The sequence below is a fragment of the Trichomycterus rosablanca genome, chromosome 1 (genome assembly GCF_030014385.1).
Source record: "Trichomycterus rosablanca isolate fTriRos1 chromosome 1, fTriRos1.hap1, whole genome shotgun sequence".
In the NCBI taxonomy this organism is placed as follows: Eukaryota; Metazoa; Chordata; class Actinopteri; order Siluriformes; family Trichomycteridae; genus Trichomycterus; species Trichomycterus rosablanca.
In genome coordinates, this window is record NC_085988.1 from 37,587,406 (window position 1) to 37,610,313 (window position 22,908).

Consider the following 22,908-nt stretch of genomic DNA (forward strand, 5'->3'; position numbering starts at 1 on the left):
ATGAAGTCTAATGTTTAGCTTTTTTTGATTTACTGCGTCTTCTCTCTCTGTTACAAACTTTGATGCCAGTGGTGCACATTTTGATACCCTGTCTCACCCAGCGGGTACCACGGTACCCTGGGCCTTTTTTATTCTGGTCGATGTCAGAGGCAGTATGGCATTGTTTCTTGAACTACTCATTTGATCTCTGTGAGATCAAATATACTGACTGAGCATCCCAATTTCTTGTCAGCCCTGCTGCCGACTTAACGTTGTGATATAGTGACCCAACATGCTCCTTGTCATGCTCCAAAAAAAAACAAAAAAAAACTGACAGTTCTAGGTTCCCATGAGTTGGAATTGACCTTACCACTACTGGTAAAAGCTCCAAATGGTGTCACTTTCCGGTTTATAGGGACACTCAAGATTCAGTTAGCTAATTCAGCTTTTTTTAGGCCATGTGTGGTTTGGTATCAAGCAAGAACGTGGCAGTGACATTTGTTTTACAGTGAGAGTATCTTTCTTGGAGACGCACAATACATAAGCATCAGGTTAAATTACAGCTATGAAATTTGTCACTGGAGCATTTCCAACCACTGGGCTCGGAGTTGTTTGGTACTGTAAAAGTACCCCAATTTTGGAAATGTTGGGACAATGTAGCTAATTTTAAATAAATGAATAAATAAAATGAATGCATTGTTAGCTATTTGTATTTTTGTTTGTTTTTTCTTTGGCCTCGACAACTGTCGACTTCTGCTTTTTCCAAAAACAGTTCAAAACTCATTGGACCACAGCACAGTTTCCCCTCAGATGAGCTCAAGTCCATTGAAGTTAGTGGTGTTTATGTTTATGGACGTTTTAGATTCTTTCTGATTTAAATTGTAGAGTCATTAGACGCCATTTGTAGATGCCATTTACTTTATTATTTTTTTTATTATTATTACGATTTTAACGTCGTTTTACACACTTTGGTTACAAGTTTTGATGTCAAACACAGTCATGAACAATTTTGTATCTCTGATTCACCTCACTTGCATGTCTTTGGACTGTGGAAGGAAACCGGAGCTTCCAGATATCTGCTCTTTGAGTTGGTCATCTTCTAGACCTTCATCAGTGGTCACAGGACGCTGCCCACGGGGCGATGTTGGCTGGATATTTTTGGTTGGTGGACTATTCTCAGTCCAGCAGTGACAGTGAGGTGTTTAAAAACTCCATCAGAGCTGCTGTGTCTTATCCACTCATACCAGCACAACACACACTAACACACCACCACCATGTCAGTGTCACTGCTGTGCTGAGAATGATCCACCACCCAAATAATACCTACTCTGTAGTGGTCCTGTGGGGGTCCTGACCATTAAAGAACAGCATGAAAGGGGGCTAACAAAGCATGCAGAGAAACAGATGGACTAAGTGGAGCTGATAAAATGGACAGTGCGTGTAGAAACAAGGAGGTGGTTTTAATGTAAGGACTGTTCATTTTCATTAATTTGTGTTTAAGGAAGAATAGGAAATAAACAGTTTTTTGATAGGTGACCAGATGAACCAATCTGAGTGTCAGGAACACCGGTGGTTGTGAATAGCTCAGCAATCAAAGAGGTAAAAGGAGGCTGACATGCTGATCGATACTCTGTGTCCGGCTGACCAATGCTATGGTTTTACACAGGGTCACGTCTTTTCATTTAAGATTTCTGGCAACGGTAATAGCTTGTTTGGATAAAACCTTTCAGGTAAAAAAAAGGACAGGACTTCAAAAGCTAAACGAGATTAAAGGAATGCTGTGGAAGCTGTTACATCTGTAATGCGTAAATTTCTCTCTCTTATTGGCAAGCCATCAGCTCAGGCGGCCACAAGCCAATACATCTCTCTGCAGTTCTTCACTGTCAAATTGAGTTTTGTTGTGCAAGGCGCTAACGCCAGTACGGAGCAAACAAAGCAGTATTGCTGGCATGAAGCTGAAGCTCTACTTCTGTCATGGAATGAACTGCAGTAAAATGACTCGTGCATTTGGCACATTCTGCCAGCCTATCAAGTTTTACCAATCCTATAAAACAAAAGTCTCAATCCCAGCCAGTGTTACTAGGCAGGGTGGAGAGAGAGTAGCAAAATGGAGGCCGGTATGAAGTCAGACAACAGGTTATTTCTTAATAGTGTTCTGTTGGAGAGAAGAAATAGTCCAGGGCAATCGAGGTTGTAAATTGCTACTTTGTTGCAGCTCTTTAATCGCTCTTGCTAAACTTTTCCCTAGACCTTTTATAAAATCTCTTCATGCACCAAGGGGAAATCACTGTTGTTTACAGGTAGGCTCTGAGACTAAAGAATATTAATAAATGGCGCAGACAGTAACGATTTTTAGCTCAAGTGCTGTGGCATGGGGCTGTATCGTGGTCCTTCGGCTCTACCTGTCCAGAGGCGGGAAGGGAAGAATGACAAGTGAAATCCCAGGAGCTTTGGTTCTCTGACTGCCGCTTGTCACTCAGATGGAAGGAGGAGAGCTGTTGCTCATATCTCAGCTCGAACACTTTCAGGCTCATATCACAACCCTAAAGAGAGAGACAGACGTACCAGCCCTCCAACTGTGAAACCACACGACTGCTGTATCCCTATTAAAGCCCAGTTTAATGCACCTGTTTTATTCATTATTGGTCTTCTTAGGTGCTGCTATTAGTGGGTATGTACTGATGTCTTTTTTTCCATTTCTCTATGGTACTAATATCAGCTCTTGGGTATTGGCCAAACCCTGTTTGCTATCCTCATGATAACTGATCTAACTCTCATCATGCCTCTTCTTTCAAGTTATATCTGAATGGGAATTGATTCCATCTAGTGTAATTTGACTTACTGAAATGGGGGAGGACAGGTGACATGGTGGCTTAGTGTCCTTCACAGCAAAAAGGTCCTGGTTTAGATTTTGAGGTGACACAATCCTGGTCCTTTCTGTGTGGAGTTTGCATGTTCTTCCTGTGTCTGCATGGATTTTCTCTGTTTGCTCCCATTTCCTCCCACAGTCCAATGACCCTAGCCCTAGGTGTGAACGTGTGTGTGAACATGTGTGTAAGTGTGTTTGTCGATGATGGACTGGCAACCTGTCCAGAGTGTTTCCTAACTTTCGCTTAGTGAATTGGACCCACCGTGAACCTGAATAGGATAAAGCGGTGGGAAAACAGACCCGCTCAGGGTCTTTTAAGGCTTAAGTGGTAGGTGGCTCAGAGCAGGGCGGTCAGAAAACTATGCTAAGTATAAAAGTGACCAACCAAACTTGACCAAAAATGTTTCTCCCAGAAAAAATACATAACTTTTTACACTGAATTACAAAATTGTAATGATGTTAGTAATATATGGTTAAAGTTTTGCCTGTGGAAATTTGTGCTCACTTATCTGAAAGAGTATTTATAAGGTCAGGCACTGATGTTGGGTCTTACAATTAAGGTTTTCATTCAAAAAGTGCTCAGTGGAATTGAGGACAAGGCTCTGTGCAGGACACTGGAGCTTCTTCACACCAAATTTGTCATATGCTGTTTTATGATCCTTGTTTTGTGCAGGAAGCAGTCTTGACCTTTCCTTAATTTCCTTCTGGATTAATAAAGTATCTATCTATCTAATCTATCTGTCCGTCCATCCGTCCGTCAATCTATCCATCTATCTAGCTAATAATCTATCCACCCGTCTATCCATCCATCTAAACCACATGTCAAACTCTTTTAAGCGAGAGCTTAAAAGATGTATGATTGTCTTAAAATACACTGTAAAAGCATACATAAACTGCATCTCCCACAATGCATGCCGATTTTGTGACTCGTAAAGTGACCGCATCCTGCCAATTGATGGCAGTGTTTCCACATCAGCGTTTAACTGAGGCGGTTTTCCAACAAGTGATGTTGACAAATATTTACAAATAATCCCAAAGTGTACAAGAAATGTACGTCTCTTGTGTTATGACATTGTGTCTATGGTAAAGGAGTACAATATAAATGTAGATATACATTATAAATATACAGTATAAATTTGGCATTTTGACACCAAACACAGATTTTAGCCTCCAAGAAAAACAACAAATATTCCAAGACTTAAAAGGCAAACTGCAATCACAGCTGAATGTTACAATCGGCCCTTTGAGGGCCACCATAATGCAGATGTGGCCCTCGGTGAAAATGAGTTTGACACCCCTGATCTAAACTGTTGCCACAAAGTTAAAAGCCTATCTTTTTTATACATATACTGTAGGTGTGTCGTAATCGCCTAATGACCGTCCAGGCATCTACATAGACTTGATCGGCTATGTCTGATTGGGTAGATTGGCCGAAGCCTTGTGGTGGATTGACACCTTCTTCAGGGTATTCCTACCCTGCGGCCAGTGTTTTCTGGCAAATCAGGACTTGCCATGACCCTGATTAGGATACAATCATTAATAGAAATTAAATAACTACCCTCACAGTGGATTAATTTACAAACAGCTGGTAACAAATGACCTGCAGAACGACTGTGCTGTTATAAATTCTCAGAACTCAGCTTTACTCAGCTAAAGGCACAGTAACTCCGAAACCGTATGCATTCTGTGCTTTTCATCTTCCCCTCCATGCCCAACTCAGTACCAGCACTCGGTTCTGTACACAGTGCACATCCTGCAGATGGAGAAGTGGCAGTAGGTCCCCGCGGCGGTGCAGCGGCTCGTCACGGAACCCCTCGGGTGTCATGATCATCGCCCTCGTCCACAGAAGCACTCATAGCGCGTTCGTGCCAACCTACACATTGAATGTTTGCATACTTTTTTAAATCTGGATTGCAGTACACAGAGGCACCTATGGTCGCATATAACACGGCACCTTGCTGACTGTCAAGTTTAGTGTTCTGAATATTTGTTTAGTTTTTCTTTTGCTAATGAGAGACTAAGCATTTTAAATGAAGGATTTTTTTCTTTGCTCTTTATACCAGGACTAGGCAGTGCAATTAAGAGCAACGCTAGCACAGATGTTAGGTTTTGGCACTATTCATCTCTGGACTGGATAAATGTGTGCTTCAGCTTTTATACCAGACTGGCCCCTGTTGGTAGAAACCTGCAAGAGCTGCTGTTAGAATTGGCTACAGACATTTATCCTGTTTAATATCCCAAGGATGCATTAGGCATATGCTGATGATGATCATTGGTTGTTAAACTAAGATGTATGGTTTATGCTTTCCTTAACAACATCTGTGTCTGTTACCGTGTATTTGTGTTTAACAGCCTGGAATGTTCCTGCGTCTGTACAACCTGCACGCAGTGTCTCAGAGAGCTTCAGAGCAACCTGCTGATGACCCCAACCCGCTTGGCTTCCACTTGCACGGCGGCACGTCATACGGCAGAGGGCTGTGCGTGCTTCCCTCAGAAAGCCCTCAGCTTCAACCCCTCAAGAGGTAAATGGCATCGTTCTGTCAGATGAATATTCTGAGAGGCACAAAAATGGTAACACAATTTATCAGCTTTTACTGACCGGCTTATTTATTCTTTTAATAAAAAACTGTCTGGCACACAGCTGAAACAGGGTGGCACAGTGGCACCGCAGGTATAATATGTATGTCACACAGCACCAAGGTCCTGGCTTTCATCCTTCAAACCATGCTCCCTCTGTAATTACTTTAATGTCTGGGTGGGATTTTTCTGGGTAAGTGGATGGGTGACTGAGTGCTAACCGCCTATAGCCTGGCACCACTCTTCAGGGTATATTTCTGCCTTCTGCTGCCTGAAGTTGCTATAAGGGCTCTGGACTCGTTCAGCACCCTGATCAGGATGAGGCACTTACTAAAGATATAAAAACGACAAATAAAATACTTTTTTTTCATTCTATTGCACTGTAATAAATTCTCATATACACACACTGCTGTGAAGACTACTTGTTCCTCTGTCTATTCTATTGTTGCTCATTTGTCACACTGAAATGTTTTGGACCTTCCAACTAATTTTAATATAAAGACAACACGAGTAAACACAGTGTACCCTTTAAATGAACGTTCTATTTACTGAAGATAAAGATTTATTCAAAATCTACAAACCCTGTTTCCAGAAAAGTTGGGGCAGTTTGTAGAACACAATAAAGAGAAGAATTCTTCAATCTTTATAAACCTAATACAAGTACAAAAAAAAAGATTTTCATGCTTTCACTGAAAAACTTGTATTTTGTAACTATAGACATATTTAGAATCTGATGCCTTCAACATACTCCAAAAGGCTGTGACAGATGCAGAATAAGAGTGAAATTGGTTAACTGGTAACAGGTAATGAATGCCTAGTTCACACTACACGATTTTTGCCCTGATTTTTGGTCTGTACAGATATTCAGGGACTCTGGGGCTTATACCATTTGAACCTGGAGCTTTGTTCCTGATGCAGTCTCTCCAACTGTTTCCTCACCTGGCTGCAGAAAAGAGACAGGCATGTAGGGGGGGTAGAGGAGGGCTCTGTTAATGTGATGATGGATCAGTGTTAAAGTCCACTGGGTGAATTGAGGGTCGAGTGGAGACACAGTGTGAATTGTTAGACCTGATGACAGAGGAGGTGTGATAGAAACGCAGCTATGGGGACTGTGTGTGTGTGTGTTGGGGGGGGGGGGGGGGGGGGGGGGGGGGGGAACCAGGGAAAGAGCTGAGCTGACCAGTGCTGAAAAACAAATTTAGCTTGTTGGTTCTGATTCGGTAACTCTCTGTCTGATTCACCTGCACCTTGAACCCTGTAAATGTCTTCATTCTTGACTACACATCCCTCCTGCTGTTTTGCAGAGACTTGTTCTCCAGCGTCTGTCTGTATGCCTCCCTGTCCTCCGTCAGTCCCACTTTCAGCTCCTTCTTTACATTCCTGAGTAACTGACTGTCCTTTTCTCTGAAGGATTTCTTCTTTTAACGTAATACTCATCAGGTCAGTGAGATGCTTCCCCAGTAATAAGACTTAGATCACCACTGATGTTATCAACACAGAATTTGATGTACTCTGTTATGCAGTCAGTCATGGAGTTGATGTCATTTGCATTGGGCTTACAGAGTGTATTCCAGTTTGTTGTCCCCAAACACTTCTTCTTCTCATTTGCCTCCTGTGTTCACCTCCTTACAATCCGAGTGGTCACAGGCTGCTCTCGAACATGGGTGTGCAGAGGGAATAAGAAGAATTATCCACCAATAAAGTTGATTGTATTGTCTCTGGTGCATATCAGAGAGAAGTATGATGGAATTTGGGGTGCCATGTTTGTAGTCTGGCAGTGACTGTGCTGATGACGTTACGCAGCACATCAGCATCAGCTGATGGCGTTATGCAAACAACAACAATAATGGTGCATGTGAACTCCCGTAGCAGATAAAAGGGATGCAAACTTACGGCTAACAAATCGACGTCTGGGCTACAGACCAGCTCCTTCACAGTAACATGTCCTGGATTACACCATCTGTTGTTGACAAACACTGCAATTCCCCCTTTTTTTTAATTTTCGCTCTGTCTGCAGTCTCTGTCAACACATATAGCTCGGAAGCCGGGGACAGTCGAGGTGGAGATTACGTTCCTGCAGTCATGTCTCAGTAAAACACATAATGCTGCATTCCTGATATTCCCGCTGCGTCCCCCCAAGCGCACTGAGCTTGTCTGCCTTATTCACCAGGGATCTCACATTTCCTAATGACAGTCGAAGACAGTAATGGTTTATATTTCCTTCTCCTCCTCCTCACTCTCTATAAAACGCCGGCTCTGCACACTCTGCAACTTCTCTTCAGCTCGTCTGGGACATGGGGTCTCGCTGCAGGCGGTAGTGTGGTTTTTGAGAGCACTATCCTTGCTGGCGCAAAGGTAAATAATACCCGGCTCCCATTAGCATGGTGACCCAGGACAAACAGAGTTACATCACCAAAGTAAAAAAAAGGTTTTAGCCACACAGTATCCATTTCTGCTTAAAAATTTAATCAGATAGTTTATTAAGTCAGACAGATTAAAATTGTGTTAGAAAACAAAGGTGATACCAGGAGCATCTGCAACAGGCTGCCACTAGCATTGCATCATCTTTACTGAAACTCTGCTTCGTACGATTGTTTTAATTTGGCTACATTAGCGGGTTTTCCAGCATGAACTGCCCATTTTAGATCTTGTCACAGCATCCTAATGAGATTCAAGTCTGGACTTTGACTTGGCCACTCCAACACCTTAGTTTGTTTTTCTTTAAATCCATTCAGAGGTGGACTTGCTTATGTGCTTCAGTTTATTGTGCTGCTGCATAACCAAATGCACTTGAGCTTTAGGTCACAAACTGATAGGCTGACATTCTCCAGCAAAGTTCATGGTTTCATTAGTTATGACAAGTCATAAAACAAAGCAGCCCCAGATCATCACACTATCACCACCATGTATGACCTGTTGGTCTGATGTTTTTATAGTGGAATGTGGTGTTAGCTTTATGCCAGATTATATCACAAAAGTCTTGGGGTCAGCTATAATTTTTTTGGCAAATGCTTTGTCTTTTTGGTCAGCAGTGGTTTATGCCTTGCCTTGCCATTTTGCCCAGTGTCTTTTTATTGTGGAGTCATGTACATTGACTGACTGAGTGAGCCCTGCAATTAGTAGATGTTTGTCTGGGTTTTTTTGTGAGTCGTCAGTACATTCTTGGTGAAATTTTGGTAGGATGGCCACTTCTGGGATGGCCCATTACTGTTCCCAAGTTTCTCCATTTGTGGATCATGGCTCTCACTGTGGACTGTTGGAGTCCCAGAACCTTAGCAACCAAATTTCTTCTGAAGTATTCCAGTTAACACTTGTCAGGCTAGAGTAGCATGTGTCATGGATTTAAGCCATAAGGTCCTTGGTTGTTAAATTATCTTCTTATGGATTCCACTGACACATTTGTTTCAGCTTTTATCAGGAGATCCTCAAAGTCTTTAGGAGTTGTCCTGATTAGATTGCTAAGATTTCACACAACCAAGCAAGTCTACTGATTTACCATTAGTTTGGAACTTCTAGACAATACTCCCTATGTTGTCTCTAGGAATGTTTAAGGTCTTAGAAATCATCTTATGCTTGTTACTCTTTTGTGGCAATAAAATAATCTTATATTTTAGCTTATGTGACAGCTTTGTAGTTTTTACCATGGTTGGAACACACCTTGTACACTTGAATCTTTGTGTGGTCACAGCTGAAGCAAATTAGGGCCTTTATTGATTTCCAATGGTTTACTCATGTTGTAACCCAACTTTAGGTCTTACAGACTAGCAGTAGGTTTCAAGATCAGCAGTATTATGTAGGGGTTGAATAAGTGTGACATGACCATATTAACAAAATATTCTGATATTGAAAAATAAGTTTTAAACCCTTATTTTATTGGGGGTTAAACTATGCTGATTGCAATTGTGTCTTTTGGAACCTGTCAAAAGCTAACTAAATCTTTTATTGTTCATGTTGAAAAAAGACACTGTATAATATAGATCCTAATATTGTGTGGATGGCGTGGAGGACTGTTTCCTGTCTGGATGTTTCAGTGCCCCATTGCTCCTTGTCATGTTTTATGTATTCTGTTTTTCCTCATCTTTAACCTGTTCAAATACAGATTACTGGAGAGCCATGCAGATTTAGTTGGGGAAGATGAGGTGAATGATTGCACTCTTCTAGACGTTTGGTATACTCCTCCAGAGGCTGTTGGTAAGTGTATGTTTATTAATACCCCTTTGACTCAATAGGGTACCAAATCAAGTACTCCTACTCGTGTACATTTATTGATTATTGTATAAGCTCCACCTATCATACAGATGAACTTTGCGGGTATACAATTACTTACTGTTGCTCGTTAGTTGCTTCGAACTTTTCGTCACCCCCTGTACCTCAGTTATCTATCAAGTGGGAAGCCCAAAGGACCTTGACTGACCAGATGTTATTTGGGTGCAAATAACACTGTCACTGCAATGACACTAACATGGCAATAACACGTTAGTGTATTGTTCTGGTATGAGTGCATTAGGTGTAGCTGTGGTGTTGGGATTTTAAAATACTGTTTAAAAGTACTTACCTCCTTATTAGGAACACACCATGTTAGCTCTCATTGTAGGTATGCACTTAGTTTTTTTTTTTTACACCCCTAGTCTTTTGATCAGTGGCTGCTTTATAGTCATAAGAAACTGTTGGCTTCATATTTTCTTATTGAAGCACTATTTCACCCCAGCATTGGCAACACGCTGTTTCAAAACTCCAACAACACTGCAATTTCTATACATCAAACAACCTTGTTACTATCATGTGAGTGTCACTGCTGTACTGAAATTGGCAAACACAGACAAGGATTTTGACACTTTATTAAAAAACAGAAATTCTGTTAATTTGAATGTTTGTGTTACAGTGTTAGTCTAAGATGTCTAAGTGGTCTTTGCCAAGGTCAGAAAAGAAAGCCTAACCTGTCATCTTAAGCTGAGAGAGAGTTGTCTGAATTGTCAGACGTACTCAAAGAACCACAGAAAACAGGTTTGCCATTATTGATGGCACTGTCGACAGTCAATCAAGATTCACATCGCTCTGGGCTAATTAAATGCTGATTTACACCGATCAGGCATAACATCATGACCACCTTCCTAATATTGTGTTGGTCCCCCTTTTGCTGCCAGATTGTGCCCATTGTTGGCGCTTTCGTTGGTGGACAAGGGGTCAGCATGGCACCCTGACTGGTCTGTGGCTATGCATCCCCATACGCATCAAACGATGCACTGTGTATTCTGACACCTTTCTATCAGAACCAGCATTAACTTCTTCAGTAATTTGAGTTACAGTAGCTCGTCTGTTGACTCGGACCACACGGGCCAGCGTTTGCTCCCCATGTACATCAATGAGCCTTGTCCATCCATGACCCTGTCGCCAGTTTACCACTGTTCCTTCCTTGGACCACTTTTAATAGATACTGACCACTGCAGACCGGGAACACCCCACAAGAGCTGCAGTTTTGGAGATGCTCTGACCCAGTCGTCTAGCCATCACAATTTGGTCCTTGTCAAACTCACTCAAATCCTCACGCTTGCCCATTTCTCCTTCTTCTAACACATCAACTTTGAGGATAAAATGTTCACTTGCTGCCTAATATAACCCACCCACTAACAGATGCCGTGATGAAGAGATCATCAGTGTTATTCATTTCACCTGTCAGTGGTCATTATGTTATGCCTTTTCGGTGTATGTTAGTTTACAGACATTTATAATTGGTTGACAAGAGTAAGATTTTATATCTTAATTCTGGATTTGCACTATTCCATTCTAATACATTTTTATTCTATCAATTTGTTTAATAATAGCAATCAAAATACATTTTCATTCCATTATGCAATTAGAATAATACAGTACAATGAGTTTACAATGAGTTTGAGTTCAGGTTTGGTACTTGTAACCAAAACCTAGATTGGAATGGTGTAAGACAGTGTTTATGTTGTGTTTTAGGTGGAGTGGTCTCTGAAGACTCTTACACAGGTAAAATAGAACATTTTAATTACTTCTGATTTTCAGATTTGGTGAGAAGGAATTTCAACATTACAAAGTGGTAAATGCTTTACCGTCCCAACTTTTTTAAACATGTTCCAGGCCTGAAATGCAGAAATAGATGTAAATTTAGAAATGAAATAAAGTTGACCAGTATGGGTTCATACTGTCTGCAGTAAAATAAAAGTCATTGTATTAAACACTGCATTTTTTTATTTATTTAGATTGCATTCATTATTTAGTTATTTATTTTTTTCATTTTACATTGTCCCAACTTTTTCTTATTTGAGGTCGTACTTTTGCATGTTATGTCATGTCATGTCACTATGCCAGATGGTTGGCTGCACAGATGGTTCAGCTTTCTCCAACGCCGTCTGTCTTGTGTCACCACTATTAGATTAGCCCTTGATAATGCAATTCACATTGTAATGTTGTCAGTCAAGCTTGCTCTTGGTCTTTCTTGTCTTACACTCTAAATAGTGGTAAGTGTGTACATGTACTTTGCCTTTTGTGTTTGTGTGTGCTCAGTTCGGACGTGTGGGCACACGCTGCAGCAGTTGTCTATTGCTCATGTGAAGAGATCAACGCCACCTTTAGTTTGTCATGTTCGTGCCCAGATGAAGTCTTACGAGCCACAGAAACTTTACCAGTGCCTTAAACTCTTCTGTCCACAGTGTAAAACAGTGTAAGCATTACACTTCACCTTATGTGTATATGAGAGATGTCATTTTTTAATAAAAAATCCAGAAGGCATGCATTGGGATTTAATTTTCATTTTTAATTCATTTTGCATGTGCCACAACATCATGTCTTCCTTATAAAACAGTGAAAGTGCCAGACTGGCAGTGGTAGCTCAGCAGGTATGAAACTGGACCAGCAATCAGAAGGCCATTGCTTCAAATCCAGTACCGTAACTGCTGATCCAACTACTGATGGCCTAATTGAAAGATAGATTTGCTGTAACAGTTTCACCTTTGGAGGAAAGGGTTAGGACTATTTTAAAATATGGCTGTGGATATATGTTTTGATTCAGTTTAAGAACCACATGATGTAGCCTGGTTCATGTCTTGTTCATATCAGTTTGTTGGGTGGGGTTAACAGTAGAGTTCTGTGCAGGCCAGTCTGCTTCTTTAAATCAAAACTTAACTGCCAAAACCACTGCCAATTTTTTTATTCAGAAACCTTCTTTGTGCTTGGGGGCATTGTCATGCTGAAACAAGCATGGAGGTTTACCAAACTGCAAACAAGCATGCAGTTCTGTATAACATTACTGTCTGCTGACGCTAAAACCATTTTACAACATACAGCATTAATACACTTGACTGGGCAGCTTTAGCAAGGAATTAGATTTAATTAACTGACCCGTGGTTAACATTGGCACCCCTGAATATTAAGTGCTCTTCATTCAGAGAATCATTTGTGAGGTCAGACACTGACATTGGATGAGAGGGCCTAGCTTGCAATCTCCATTCTAGTACTTCACAAAGGTAGAGTCAGAGCTCAATTTTCCAGTTTTTCCACACCAGAATCACACAACCATGCCTTTATGTACCTTGCTTTGTGCACTAAGGAACAGAAAAGGGCCTTCCCTAAACTGTTCTCACAAATGTGGACGCATTCAATTGTCAAAAATGTCCTAATATGCATTATGATTTCCCTTCACTGGAACTAAGAAGCCTAGGCCAACCCCTTAAAAACAACCTCATAGAATTATCTCTCCTCCACCATAATTTAGAGTTGATGCAGTGTAGTCAGACAGGTAATGTTCTCCTGGCATTTATTAAACCCAGATAGAGAATAGAGAAGCGTGATTCGTCATTTTATAGAAAATGTTTCCACCAAGTCCAGTGGCACTGTGCTTTACACCACACCACCCGACGCTTGGCATTGTGTTTGGTGATGGAGGCTTGGCGAATCTTGTGTAACCAGTAATTACCTGTCCTGTCATGAATGTAATCAAAGTGTGTGAAACATGGCATTACAATCCTCATACATAAATAAATAAATGAAATCCATGCCATGAAGCTCCTGGCACACAGTTAGCTGATGCCAAAGAAACTCTGCAGTTATAGTCAGTTTGAAATCACATCATTTTTTTCTACCTCATTAATCACCCTAAGTTTCCCCTGTCCCAACTCTTTTTGGAACGTGTTGCAGGCCTGAAATACTGTGACAGCGTGCTTAATTTGTTGCACCTATTTGCGACAGGTGTGGCTAAAACAGCCAAACCTACTAATCAAAAGGGATGTCATTCTTTGTAGCATTTACCATAAATGGATTTATCTGATGACATTTCCTGTTAAAAGTCATATAGAGAAACTGTGTACCTGTTTCTAAAATTACTGTGCATAATGTGACACTGTGTAACAGAGCAGAGGTGCCTGACGACGAGGTGATAGGCCAGGTGTTCGAGGACGCTCTGAGAGTCAGTCAGCCTTGCAGTGAACACTGGGCAGTGACCTCTTCAGTCGACTCGGCTTTCCCAGAAAGATCCATCAGCATGCATGTGTCCTGTGAGATGGTGCTGAACAACACACACTCACAGCTGCTCTTTCTTCAGGGTAAGACACAGGCCACATAAAGTGCAGGGGTATTTAGTTCGCAGTTACTGTAACAGCTGGATGTGCTGCAGTACTGTGAAAATGTATTACTGATGGTCTCTGTTATCACACTAAATTATTTCAGATAATCAAATAAATACATTAAACTTAGAGTTTAAAGGGGACTTAAATAAATACATGACACATTTTGTAATCCATGACTGCATTTATGTTGGAAAAAAATGATCCAATACTCCAATCACTCTTGTAAAAATTATGGTCCCGCTTTCAGCCCTATAGATCATAATTCTTACACATTCTTATTCCTACCATTCAAGTCATGTAGTCACAGTAACACTATGTCACGAATTATGGAAACTCCAGAAGTTCTAAAAGGGAAAAATTGTTGGAATATGTCAAAGTTACAAAGCTGTCTAAATCTCTTGAACTCCACCAACCCACTCTAACAGCCATTATCTCCAAGTATCAGGGCAGCACAGTGGCTCGGTAAGTAGCACTGTCATCTCACAGCAAGAAAGTCCTGGGTTCAATTTCCAGGTTGGGCGGTCCGGGTCCTTTCTGTGTGGAGTTTGCATGTTCTCTCTGTGTCTGCGTGGGTTTCCTCCGGAAGATCCGGTTTCCTCCTACAGTCAAAAAACATCCAAGTGAGGTGAATTGGAGATACAAAATTGTCCATGACTGTGTTTGACATTAAAGACTTGAACAGATGAACCTTAATATAACAAAGTGTGTAAAACATGACGTTAAAATTGTAATAAGTAAATCAATCAATCTCCCAAGTAACAAACTAGTGTTTGACCAGCCTGCTGTTAAACATTCTAGCCAGTGGGGGTACACCTGTCAGTGCGCTCCCAGAGCCAATCCCAAGCCTGAATTGAAAAAGGAGGGTTGTTATGAAGTCTGTTATGTAAATCAGATCCACTGTGGCAACCCCTTAAATATACGAGAGCAGTTGAAAGAAAGAAAAAAAAAAAAAAAAAATCATGCAAATTTTACCAATTTCACAGATGACTGACCAGCATTAATTAAAGGTTAAACAGTAAGCTCCTAGGGATCCATTCAAATATTAAATACACATCCGAGTTCCGTGACAACAAAATATTAGGTCTTATTGAATAAAAAATTGCTTCATTTGAACAGCAGTGTAAGTTTTCAGAGTCAGATTTCAGCATGAATCACTAAGCTGCTAAAGTGTGTATGTGTGTGATATCCGCATTTTTGTTCTTAATTCAAATCGAACGTCAGCTGTTGTAAATCAATTCAAATGACCTATTTAACGGACAGCATTAATCGAATGATAACCCTCATTAACATTCATACTTGTTATGCTTTATTAAAAGACTGCTTAGTGTGAAACGTATATACGAGTGATATTCCAAAAGCTTCTGCACTTTTATATTTTGGTTGGAAACGGTGAGGACGGGAGAAGGAGTAATTGGTCGTGTCTGAGAGACTGAGAGAGAGCTTATAGTCCGGATTTAGCGCCATCTGATTTCCATCTTTTTGGACGCTCAAAGAAGCTTTGAGGGGAGGAAGATTTTTATGTGATGATGATGTGAAAGCACCGGTGCATCAGTGGCTTTGCGATCAACCAAAAACATTTTTTGCTGATGGTACAACGCTGGGAAAAATGCATTGCAAAGTATGGTGACTATGTAGTAAAGTGAAGTAATTTGTTTTTGAAATTCATAATAAATAGAGTTTTTAAAAGTGCGGAAACTTTTTGAAGAATCCTCATAATAACAGAGAAACAGAGACGATCATAACTTGGAAACAAAACAGTAAGATTACTGGACAGTAGGTTTATTTAATTTTATTTTGGCTTTCCATAGGTGTGAGTCTTGAAGAAATGTGTGTGATATCCAGCGCTCATAAGAATGTGGTCCCTGTGCGCTCCGAAGAAGGAAGAATGAAACTGCTGGATTTTTCAGCACCATTTGTCTTCTGTGGAGACAAGCGATATTATGGGTCAGCTCTGACGAATACCAATGCTCTCATCGCATTTCTCACAGTACTTCTCGCTCCACTGAGTCATTTTTCTACCCTTTAGCAGCACTAAAACTAGTTTTCATACCTCAGGCTGCATAGCATATGGTATTTAGGGTTCATTTTTATTGCACTGTATTCAATTGTGTTTGGGTTTCAGGTGCAAACGGTGCTCCTGGTCCACGTTTGTGGAGCCCGAGGTTTCTGGAGTAGAGGTGTGGGACGAGCAAAATGTAACCAAAGGTAGAATGAATCTTATTAACGGTACTGTTGGATGCCGTTCCGCAATATTACTACAAGCCTGTGTGTTGTTATTTAACAATCTCTTTCCCTCCTTATCTTTTTATTATTCTCAGCTCTTGGTGTGCAGCTGATGCAGTATGTTCTTCTGATGAAATTCGAGCTACAGGATATGACCGGCACACTCCAAGCTTTAATTTGGGAAGATGCTGTGAGCAAATTCACTCTGTCTAATTAACATACACACGTACAAGAACAAAGTGCAGTTATTTTCATTGTGACAAGAATGATTTTTAATTGACTAAGTCAGCAGTGAAGCGGCGTGATGCCAGTGGGTGTAGTGAACACTGCACAGCAGCAGCAATCCTAGGGACCTGTCTGAGGAGTATTCCATGTTTTTTTTTTTCCCAAGTCGGTATGGTTCATGTCATGTCACTACGCTGTCATCACTTTGTGATGGTTGGCTGCACAGATGCATCAGCTTTCTCCAATGCTTTCTGTCACTTATCACTTGTAGCAGACTGAGCCCTGATAATGCAATCCACGTCATGATGTCAGTCCAATTTATGCTTGTCATAACACTTCTTTTAATGTTGTCATGTGGGTGCCTTATCACATGCCCAAAATAACAACATGCAGGATGCTGTTCAGTAGCTCCTTTTTTGTTCTGGCCATCTTGTAAACTCGCTCAGTGGTTGCCATCTTCCTCCATGAGATGATTAGCAGTTTTCTGATGCGCTTGTTCTCCTGAATGTGACTTTCTTCAGCGTCCAGGTTTCACATCTTCCTTTGAGTATTCTGGTGTCCTCCCCAAAAACATGCAATAGGTAGACTGATTGCTCTGAATTGTCCCTAGTTGTAAGTATGTGAGTAAAAAGCTGAGTCTGTGTCACCCTGCCATTTACCCCCACCTGGCACTCTGTTTAAAGTGTATTCCTGTTTTGGACCATGTGTTTCTATGTGGAGCTGGACTCTTTGCAACCCTGACCAGGATAAAGTGGCCATGATCTGTAAAACATATAGGAATAAGGAGGTTTTATATAGGAATAAGGTTTTATATAGCTTTTATAAAGGCAGGATTAAAAAAAAAATAATGCATTTTTTTTGTCTCTCATCCCCTATAGGAAACATTCTTCCATGTCAAAGCTGCTGACACATCAGCCTGTCAGAATTTACAAGACCAAGTTCAGAACATCATGAGCAGGCTTCTGCCACCAGGGAGCAGCATGGGTAAGATCAGTTCCTTCACAATGTACCACTGTGATCCAAATGAAAAAAAGAGCAATTGAACTGACAAATGCATCAAATTGAATTAGATGAGGAATTAAACAGGTGTAGACAAATCACCGGCCTGACTGCCAGTCACAAGCTGATTTTCATTCCAGTCTACCAGACTTTTAATCATCGACTGATCACCGGCATTTTTCCTTTTGTCAGTCATCCAAGAGAAATGTTTTGTAACTATTTACTTGAACCTTCCATCATTACAATGATCTCAATCATCTCATAAACCAGTCATGCCAGATGTCAAACGATATTATGAGGGCTCATAACATTTAATGTCATGTGTTATATCACTAGTATCTGTAATTGTTATTGTTATATAATAGCAGACATAATGTGTAGTCTTAGTTAATGGCAGCTAATCACATGACAGGCTTTGCGAAACTGCTGCAGTTAGCTTTCATTGTATGACTGATGCCATGACAGCTGCTGAATTACAACCAGAAGAACGTGACATGTCAAACGTCATGGCAGTTTATGTCTTAATAGGCGACGGTAGGTTTTTCATCTGAAATATCTTTAAATTGGTGAAATAAATCAAAATAAACCTGCACAAGGTTCTAATGTAACCAGTGAAGAAGCTCATCCGCATACCTATGTGTACTTTTAACAATCTACACCTAAAGCTAAAAAGTGTGGTGTGCTAGCAGAATATCCCGCTGTGTCACTTGGGCATACTTTCTGTCTAGACTTAAAGTTTGTCTACGCAGTTTCCTTTTCCCCCTTTTTATCTTCTTATCTAGTCATTCCCACTTTCCAAATCCACTGCCACTTACACAAGCCCTGATCTGATCTAGGAGTCAAATCACCACACGCCTCTTCCAACATGTGTCCAATCAGCGGCCACTTCTTATCACCTGCCAGTGTTGGCGTATTGCATACGGAGAGCCACGCTAGGCCCCATGTGACACCCCCCATATATGCACAGGCATGCACACCTGCAGCAGGAAGACCCTGTTAGACCTTCCATCCCTTAAACAGAGACAATTGCCATCGGCCAGTGAGTGGTCTGCTTGCATGTTAGACCACTGCGCCATCCGAGCACTCAGGTTTGTCTACTCGGTTTCAGCTGAAAAATTGAATTACGCTGAACAGTGCACTCTGGTACCTGAGCACTCCAGACATTTCACTGTTCTGTATTGACCTTAATTTTCCTGCCAGTGCAAATTTCTCCACTTAGAACAGAATTGAGTTTAATTGTTACTGTCACTAACAAGTTCATGTCTTTATTAATCTACTCAATTAGCTAACGACATGTCAGACATTTGGGTTCAATTATGCCAGCTGCTTTTGAAACACACACACAAACACACACAAACACACACACACATGTGTATATACGTATATACAGTATATACAAACACACACTTTTCATTTTCAGAGATAATTTATAACGTGTTATTTAAGCTGCTTTCCCTAATAGTTTTTGGCACACACAGTATGCACGTGTGAGTGTGTGATGAAATAAATATCATTTGATTGCCGATGCGAATTTTGGCCAAAAATAGGCCAAATCCAATCTAAAGAAATCTGATTCTCCCATTACTGCATGATGATATTTATAATCAGACCCACAAAACGCACTTGCAGCACATTGCCACTAATATTCCCTTCACCAAAAGGAACAATTATACATATTTTAATCTAAAATGGCCTTACAGCTGCCCCAAGACTCCCATTGTTCACCCAAGTGCATTTTAGAGGGTTTTTCATTGTTGTGTATTACAGTAATACTTAATGAGTAAATTCTTATTATCATTGTTAACCATATCATACACACACAATAAATAAAACAGGAAAAAAATCCAGTATATTCCTTCTCCTGCAGACATGTTTTTAAATGCACAATATTAAAACCTTATCACTGATTATGTATACGAGGACATTCTCTTTTACTCTCTATCCACAGCTGAGCGTCCATGGCTGGATTTCTGCCTAAGTGCCTACACTGTAGAGGAGAATGGCATGACCCAAGTGTGCTATCAGGTCAAGAACACAGAAACCAGACAAGATTTACCCCCTCCACAATAAGGCCACCTTTTGAATCAAGGACACATAGAAGAAACAGTGAGACAGATTCTGAATAAAAGGTACTTTAATCAGAAATCTGACAGACTGAAGCATGAACAGCAGCTAAATATGTGTACAGCTTTTTTATATTGTATGCTATAAATAATGTGTATTGTGTTTGGCTTAAATAAATTGTTATTTTTTTTTGGATTTATACTCTTGCTTTTAATTTATTACAGAATTTAGGAATATTTATTCATTTCTTTCTTTAATTTCACCATAATGAAAACACTGGATTTAAGAGAGAGAAAAAAACAGCCGCTCCGGTGGCGCAGCGGTAAAAACACATGCTGAACACCAGAGCTGGGATCTGAAATACATCGTATCAAGTCTCAGCTCTGCCTGCCGGCTGGGCTGAGCAGCCACATGAACAAGTTTGGCCTGTTGTTCAGATAGGGGTGGGTATTAAAGCCGGATAGGGACTGTCTAATAACTAATGAAATTACGACCTCTGCTGGCTGATTGATGGCACCTGCACAGAGATGGGAAAAGAGTGCTTCAGGGTGTTTCCCTCCATAGACAGTGCTGATCCACACTGCACTCGCCAAAGTGTAGGTGATAAAATTAATACGGCTGCTGCCCACGTGTCGGAGGGGGCGTGGGTTAGCTTCGTTCTCCTCAATCAGAGCGGGGATCGGCGTTGGTGGAGAGGAAGCATGACGCAATCGGGCAATTGGATGTGCTAAAAAGGAGATAAAGGAGAGAAAATGCATAAACAAACAAACAAAAAAATAATTATATATATATATATACAGTGGGGCCAAAAAGTATTTAGTCAGCCACTGATTGTGCAGGTTCTCCTACTTAGAAAGATGAGAGAGGTCTGTAATTTTCATTATAGGTACACTTCAACTATGAGAGACAAAATGAGAAAAAAAAATCCAGGAAATCACATTGTAGGATTTTTAAAGAATTTATTTGTAAATTATGGTGGAAAATAAGTATTTGGTCAATAACAAAAGTTCAACTCAATACTTTGTTACATAACCTTTGTTGGCAATGACAGAGGTCAAACGTTTCCTGTAAGTCTTCACCCGGTTTGCACACACTGTAGCTGGTATTTTGGCCCATTCCTCCATGCAGATCTCCTCTAGAGCAGTGATGTTTTGGGGCTGTCGCTGGGCAACACGGACTCCACAAATTTTCTATGGGGTTGAGGTCTGGAGACTGGCTAGGCCACTCCAGGACCTTGAAATGCTATATAACGAAGCCACTCCTTCGTTGCCCGAGCAGTGTGTTTGGGATCATTGTCATGCTGGAAGACCCAGCCACGTTCCAACACGCCTGGCACTGCAGGATTTGAGTCCCTCTCGGCGTAGTGTGTTACTGATGGTAGCCTTTGTTACTTTGGTCCCAACTCTCTGCAGGTCATTCATCAGGTCCCTCTGTGTAGTTCTGGGATTTTTGCTCACCGTTCTCATGATCATTTTGACCCCACGGGATGAGATCTTGACCCCAAGGGAGATTATTAATGGTCTTGTATGTCTTCCATTTTCTTACAATTGTTCCCACAGTTGATTTATTCACACCAACCTGCTTGCCTATTGTAGATTCACTCTTCCCAGCCTGGTACAGGTCTACAATTTTCTTCCTGGTGTCCTTCGACAGCTCTTTGGTCTTGGCCATGGTTGAGTTTGGAGTCTGTTTGAGGCTGTGGACAGGTGTCTTTTATACAGATAACGAGGTCAAACAGGTGCCATTAATCAAGGTAACGAGTGGAGGACAGAAGAGCTTCTTAAAGAAGAAGTTACAGGTCTGTGAGAGCCAAAAATCTTGCTTGTTTGTGGGTGACCAAATACTTATTTTCCACCATAATTTACAAATAAATTCTTTAAAAATCCTACAATGTGATTTCCTGGATTTTCTTTTCTCATTTTGTCTCTCATAGTTGAAGTGTACCTATGATGAAAATTACAGACCTCTCTCATCTTTCTAAGTAGGAGAACCTGCACAATCAGTGGCTGACTAAATACTTTTTGACCCCACTGTATATATATATGGAAAAAACCCTGGGCAGAGCACCAGTCCATAAAACATTTACATTTACATTTTCAGCATACGCTTTTATCCAAAGCGACTTACAATTATGACTCAACACAATTTTGAGCAATTGAGAGTTAAGGGCCTTGCTTAGGGGCCCAACAGTGGCAACTTGGTGGTGGTGAAGCTTGAACCCGCAACCTTTTGATTACTAGTCCAGTACCTTGACCACTGAGCTATCACTGCTCTATAAAAGGGCAACACACACTCAGACACTGATGCATTTAATTACTTTCTCAGCAGTTTGTTGAAGCCAATGCATTTTATTTTTTTATTTATTGAACAGTGTAAAGAAACTGGTACACAGAGAAAATCATTACAGACACTAGAAGAACATGCTAAACTAATTACAGAGACTAGGGAATTTAGAAATAAGGCTGCTTACACATCGTAAGCATTTGTGTACTTTATTCACCGCAAGGCAATCCGCCTTTTGGCTGTGCTACTGAGCGGCAAGCTTTGAAACAATACACAACATTGACTGCCAGTGTTTAAGTTCATTCACGTTCAGTTTAATATGAAATGTATTTTGGTTTAAATTAGAAAGCTCTTCAGCGGTCATCATTTTGAGACGTAAGAAAATAAAAAAAATAAAAAACAAATGGGTTCATGAAACTTTATTGCTTCAATTAAAGGGTACATTAAATCTTATTAAATACTTACAAAGCCACAAGAAGCGATTCCAGGTTTAGGAAACGTAGGTTTGCTGTTTCACAGATTATTAGTCCCCATGCTGTATTTTTTCCTCACAATGCTATGATGAACACGAGGGGGTTTTGTGAAACAGTGAGAATCATTTTCTCTCCGCTATGACTGTGCTTTACTCTTGAGTACGTCATATAAACATTTGGTCTCATTGGTGGCACTTTAAAAGACATCAAAATATGGAAAAAGCAGTTTTGCAGCGCAACATGTGAATGCACCCTAAGGGCTTCTTATTCTATTTAATGGTATGTATATATGTAAATGAATTCAAATTGACAGTTTAAGATGGTGGTTTGGGAAGGGGGGGGTTAAATAAATAAAAGCTTATTTTGTTCTGGCTTTATTTATTTTTTTCTTAAATGTTAATTTACAAACTTTATGTGCCATGGAAAAAGGATTGGAAAAATAAAGAAGATGCACAGTAGTCAAAGAACACTTTTTAATTGAGTTTAATTGAGACAAAAGTGGACAAGTTTTGAGACAAGTGTACACAAGTTAAAGAAATTAGTTCAAGACATCTTACTGTAGTATACTGTATACTGATATGGACTGCAGTGATGTCAGAGCCTACCCAGAATTACTGAACACAAAGCC

The 22,908-nt window shown here is 40.5% G+C and overlaps 1 protein-coding gene across 1 annotated transcript in view; it reads left to right on the forward strand.

Moving 5' to 3' along the window:
- The window catches only part of pot1 (protection of telomeres 1 homolog), a 114,657-nt gene extending 94,938 nt beyond the window's left edge, over positions 1-19,719 (forward strand). Inside the window, exons 11-20 of the mRNA XM_062992292.1 lie at positions 5,201-5,370; positions 9,525-9,616; positions 11,390-11,419; positions 11,957-12,113; positions 13,799-13,989; positions 15,822-15,957; positions 16,136-16,218; positions 16,332-16,426; positions 17,340-17,445; positions 19,409-19,719. Coding sequence (XP_062848362.1) covers positions 5,201-5,370; positions 9,525-9,616; positions 11,390-11,419; positions 11,957-12,113; positions 13,799-13,989; positions 15,822-15,957; positions 16,136-16,218; positions 16,332-16,426; positions 17,340-17,445; positions 19,409-19,530 — 1,182 coding nt within the window. The 3' untranslated portion in view covers positions 19,531-19,719. The remainder of the gene's footprint in view (positions 1-5,200; positions 5,371-9,524; positions 9,617-11,389; positions 11,420-11,956; positions 12,114-13,798; positions 13,990-15,821; positions 15,958-16,135; positions 16,219-16,331; positions 16,427-17,339; positions 17,446-19,408) is intronic.
- Positions 19,720-22,908: the final 3,189 nt, after the last annotated feature.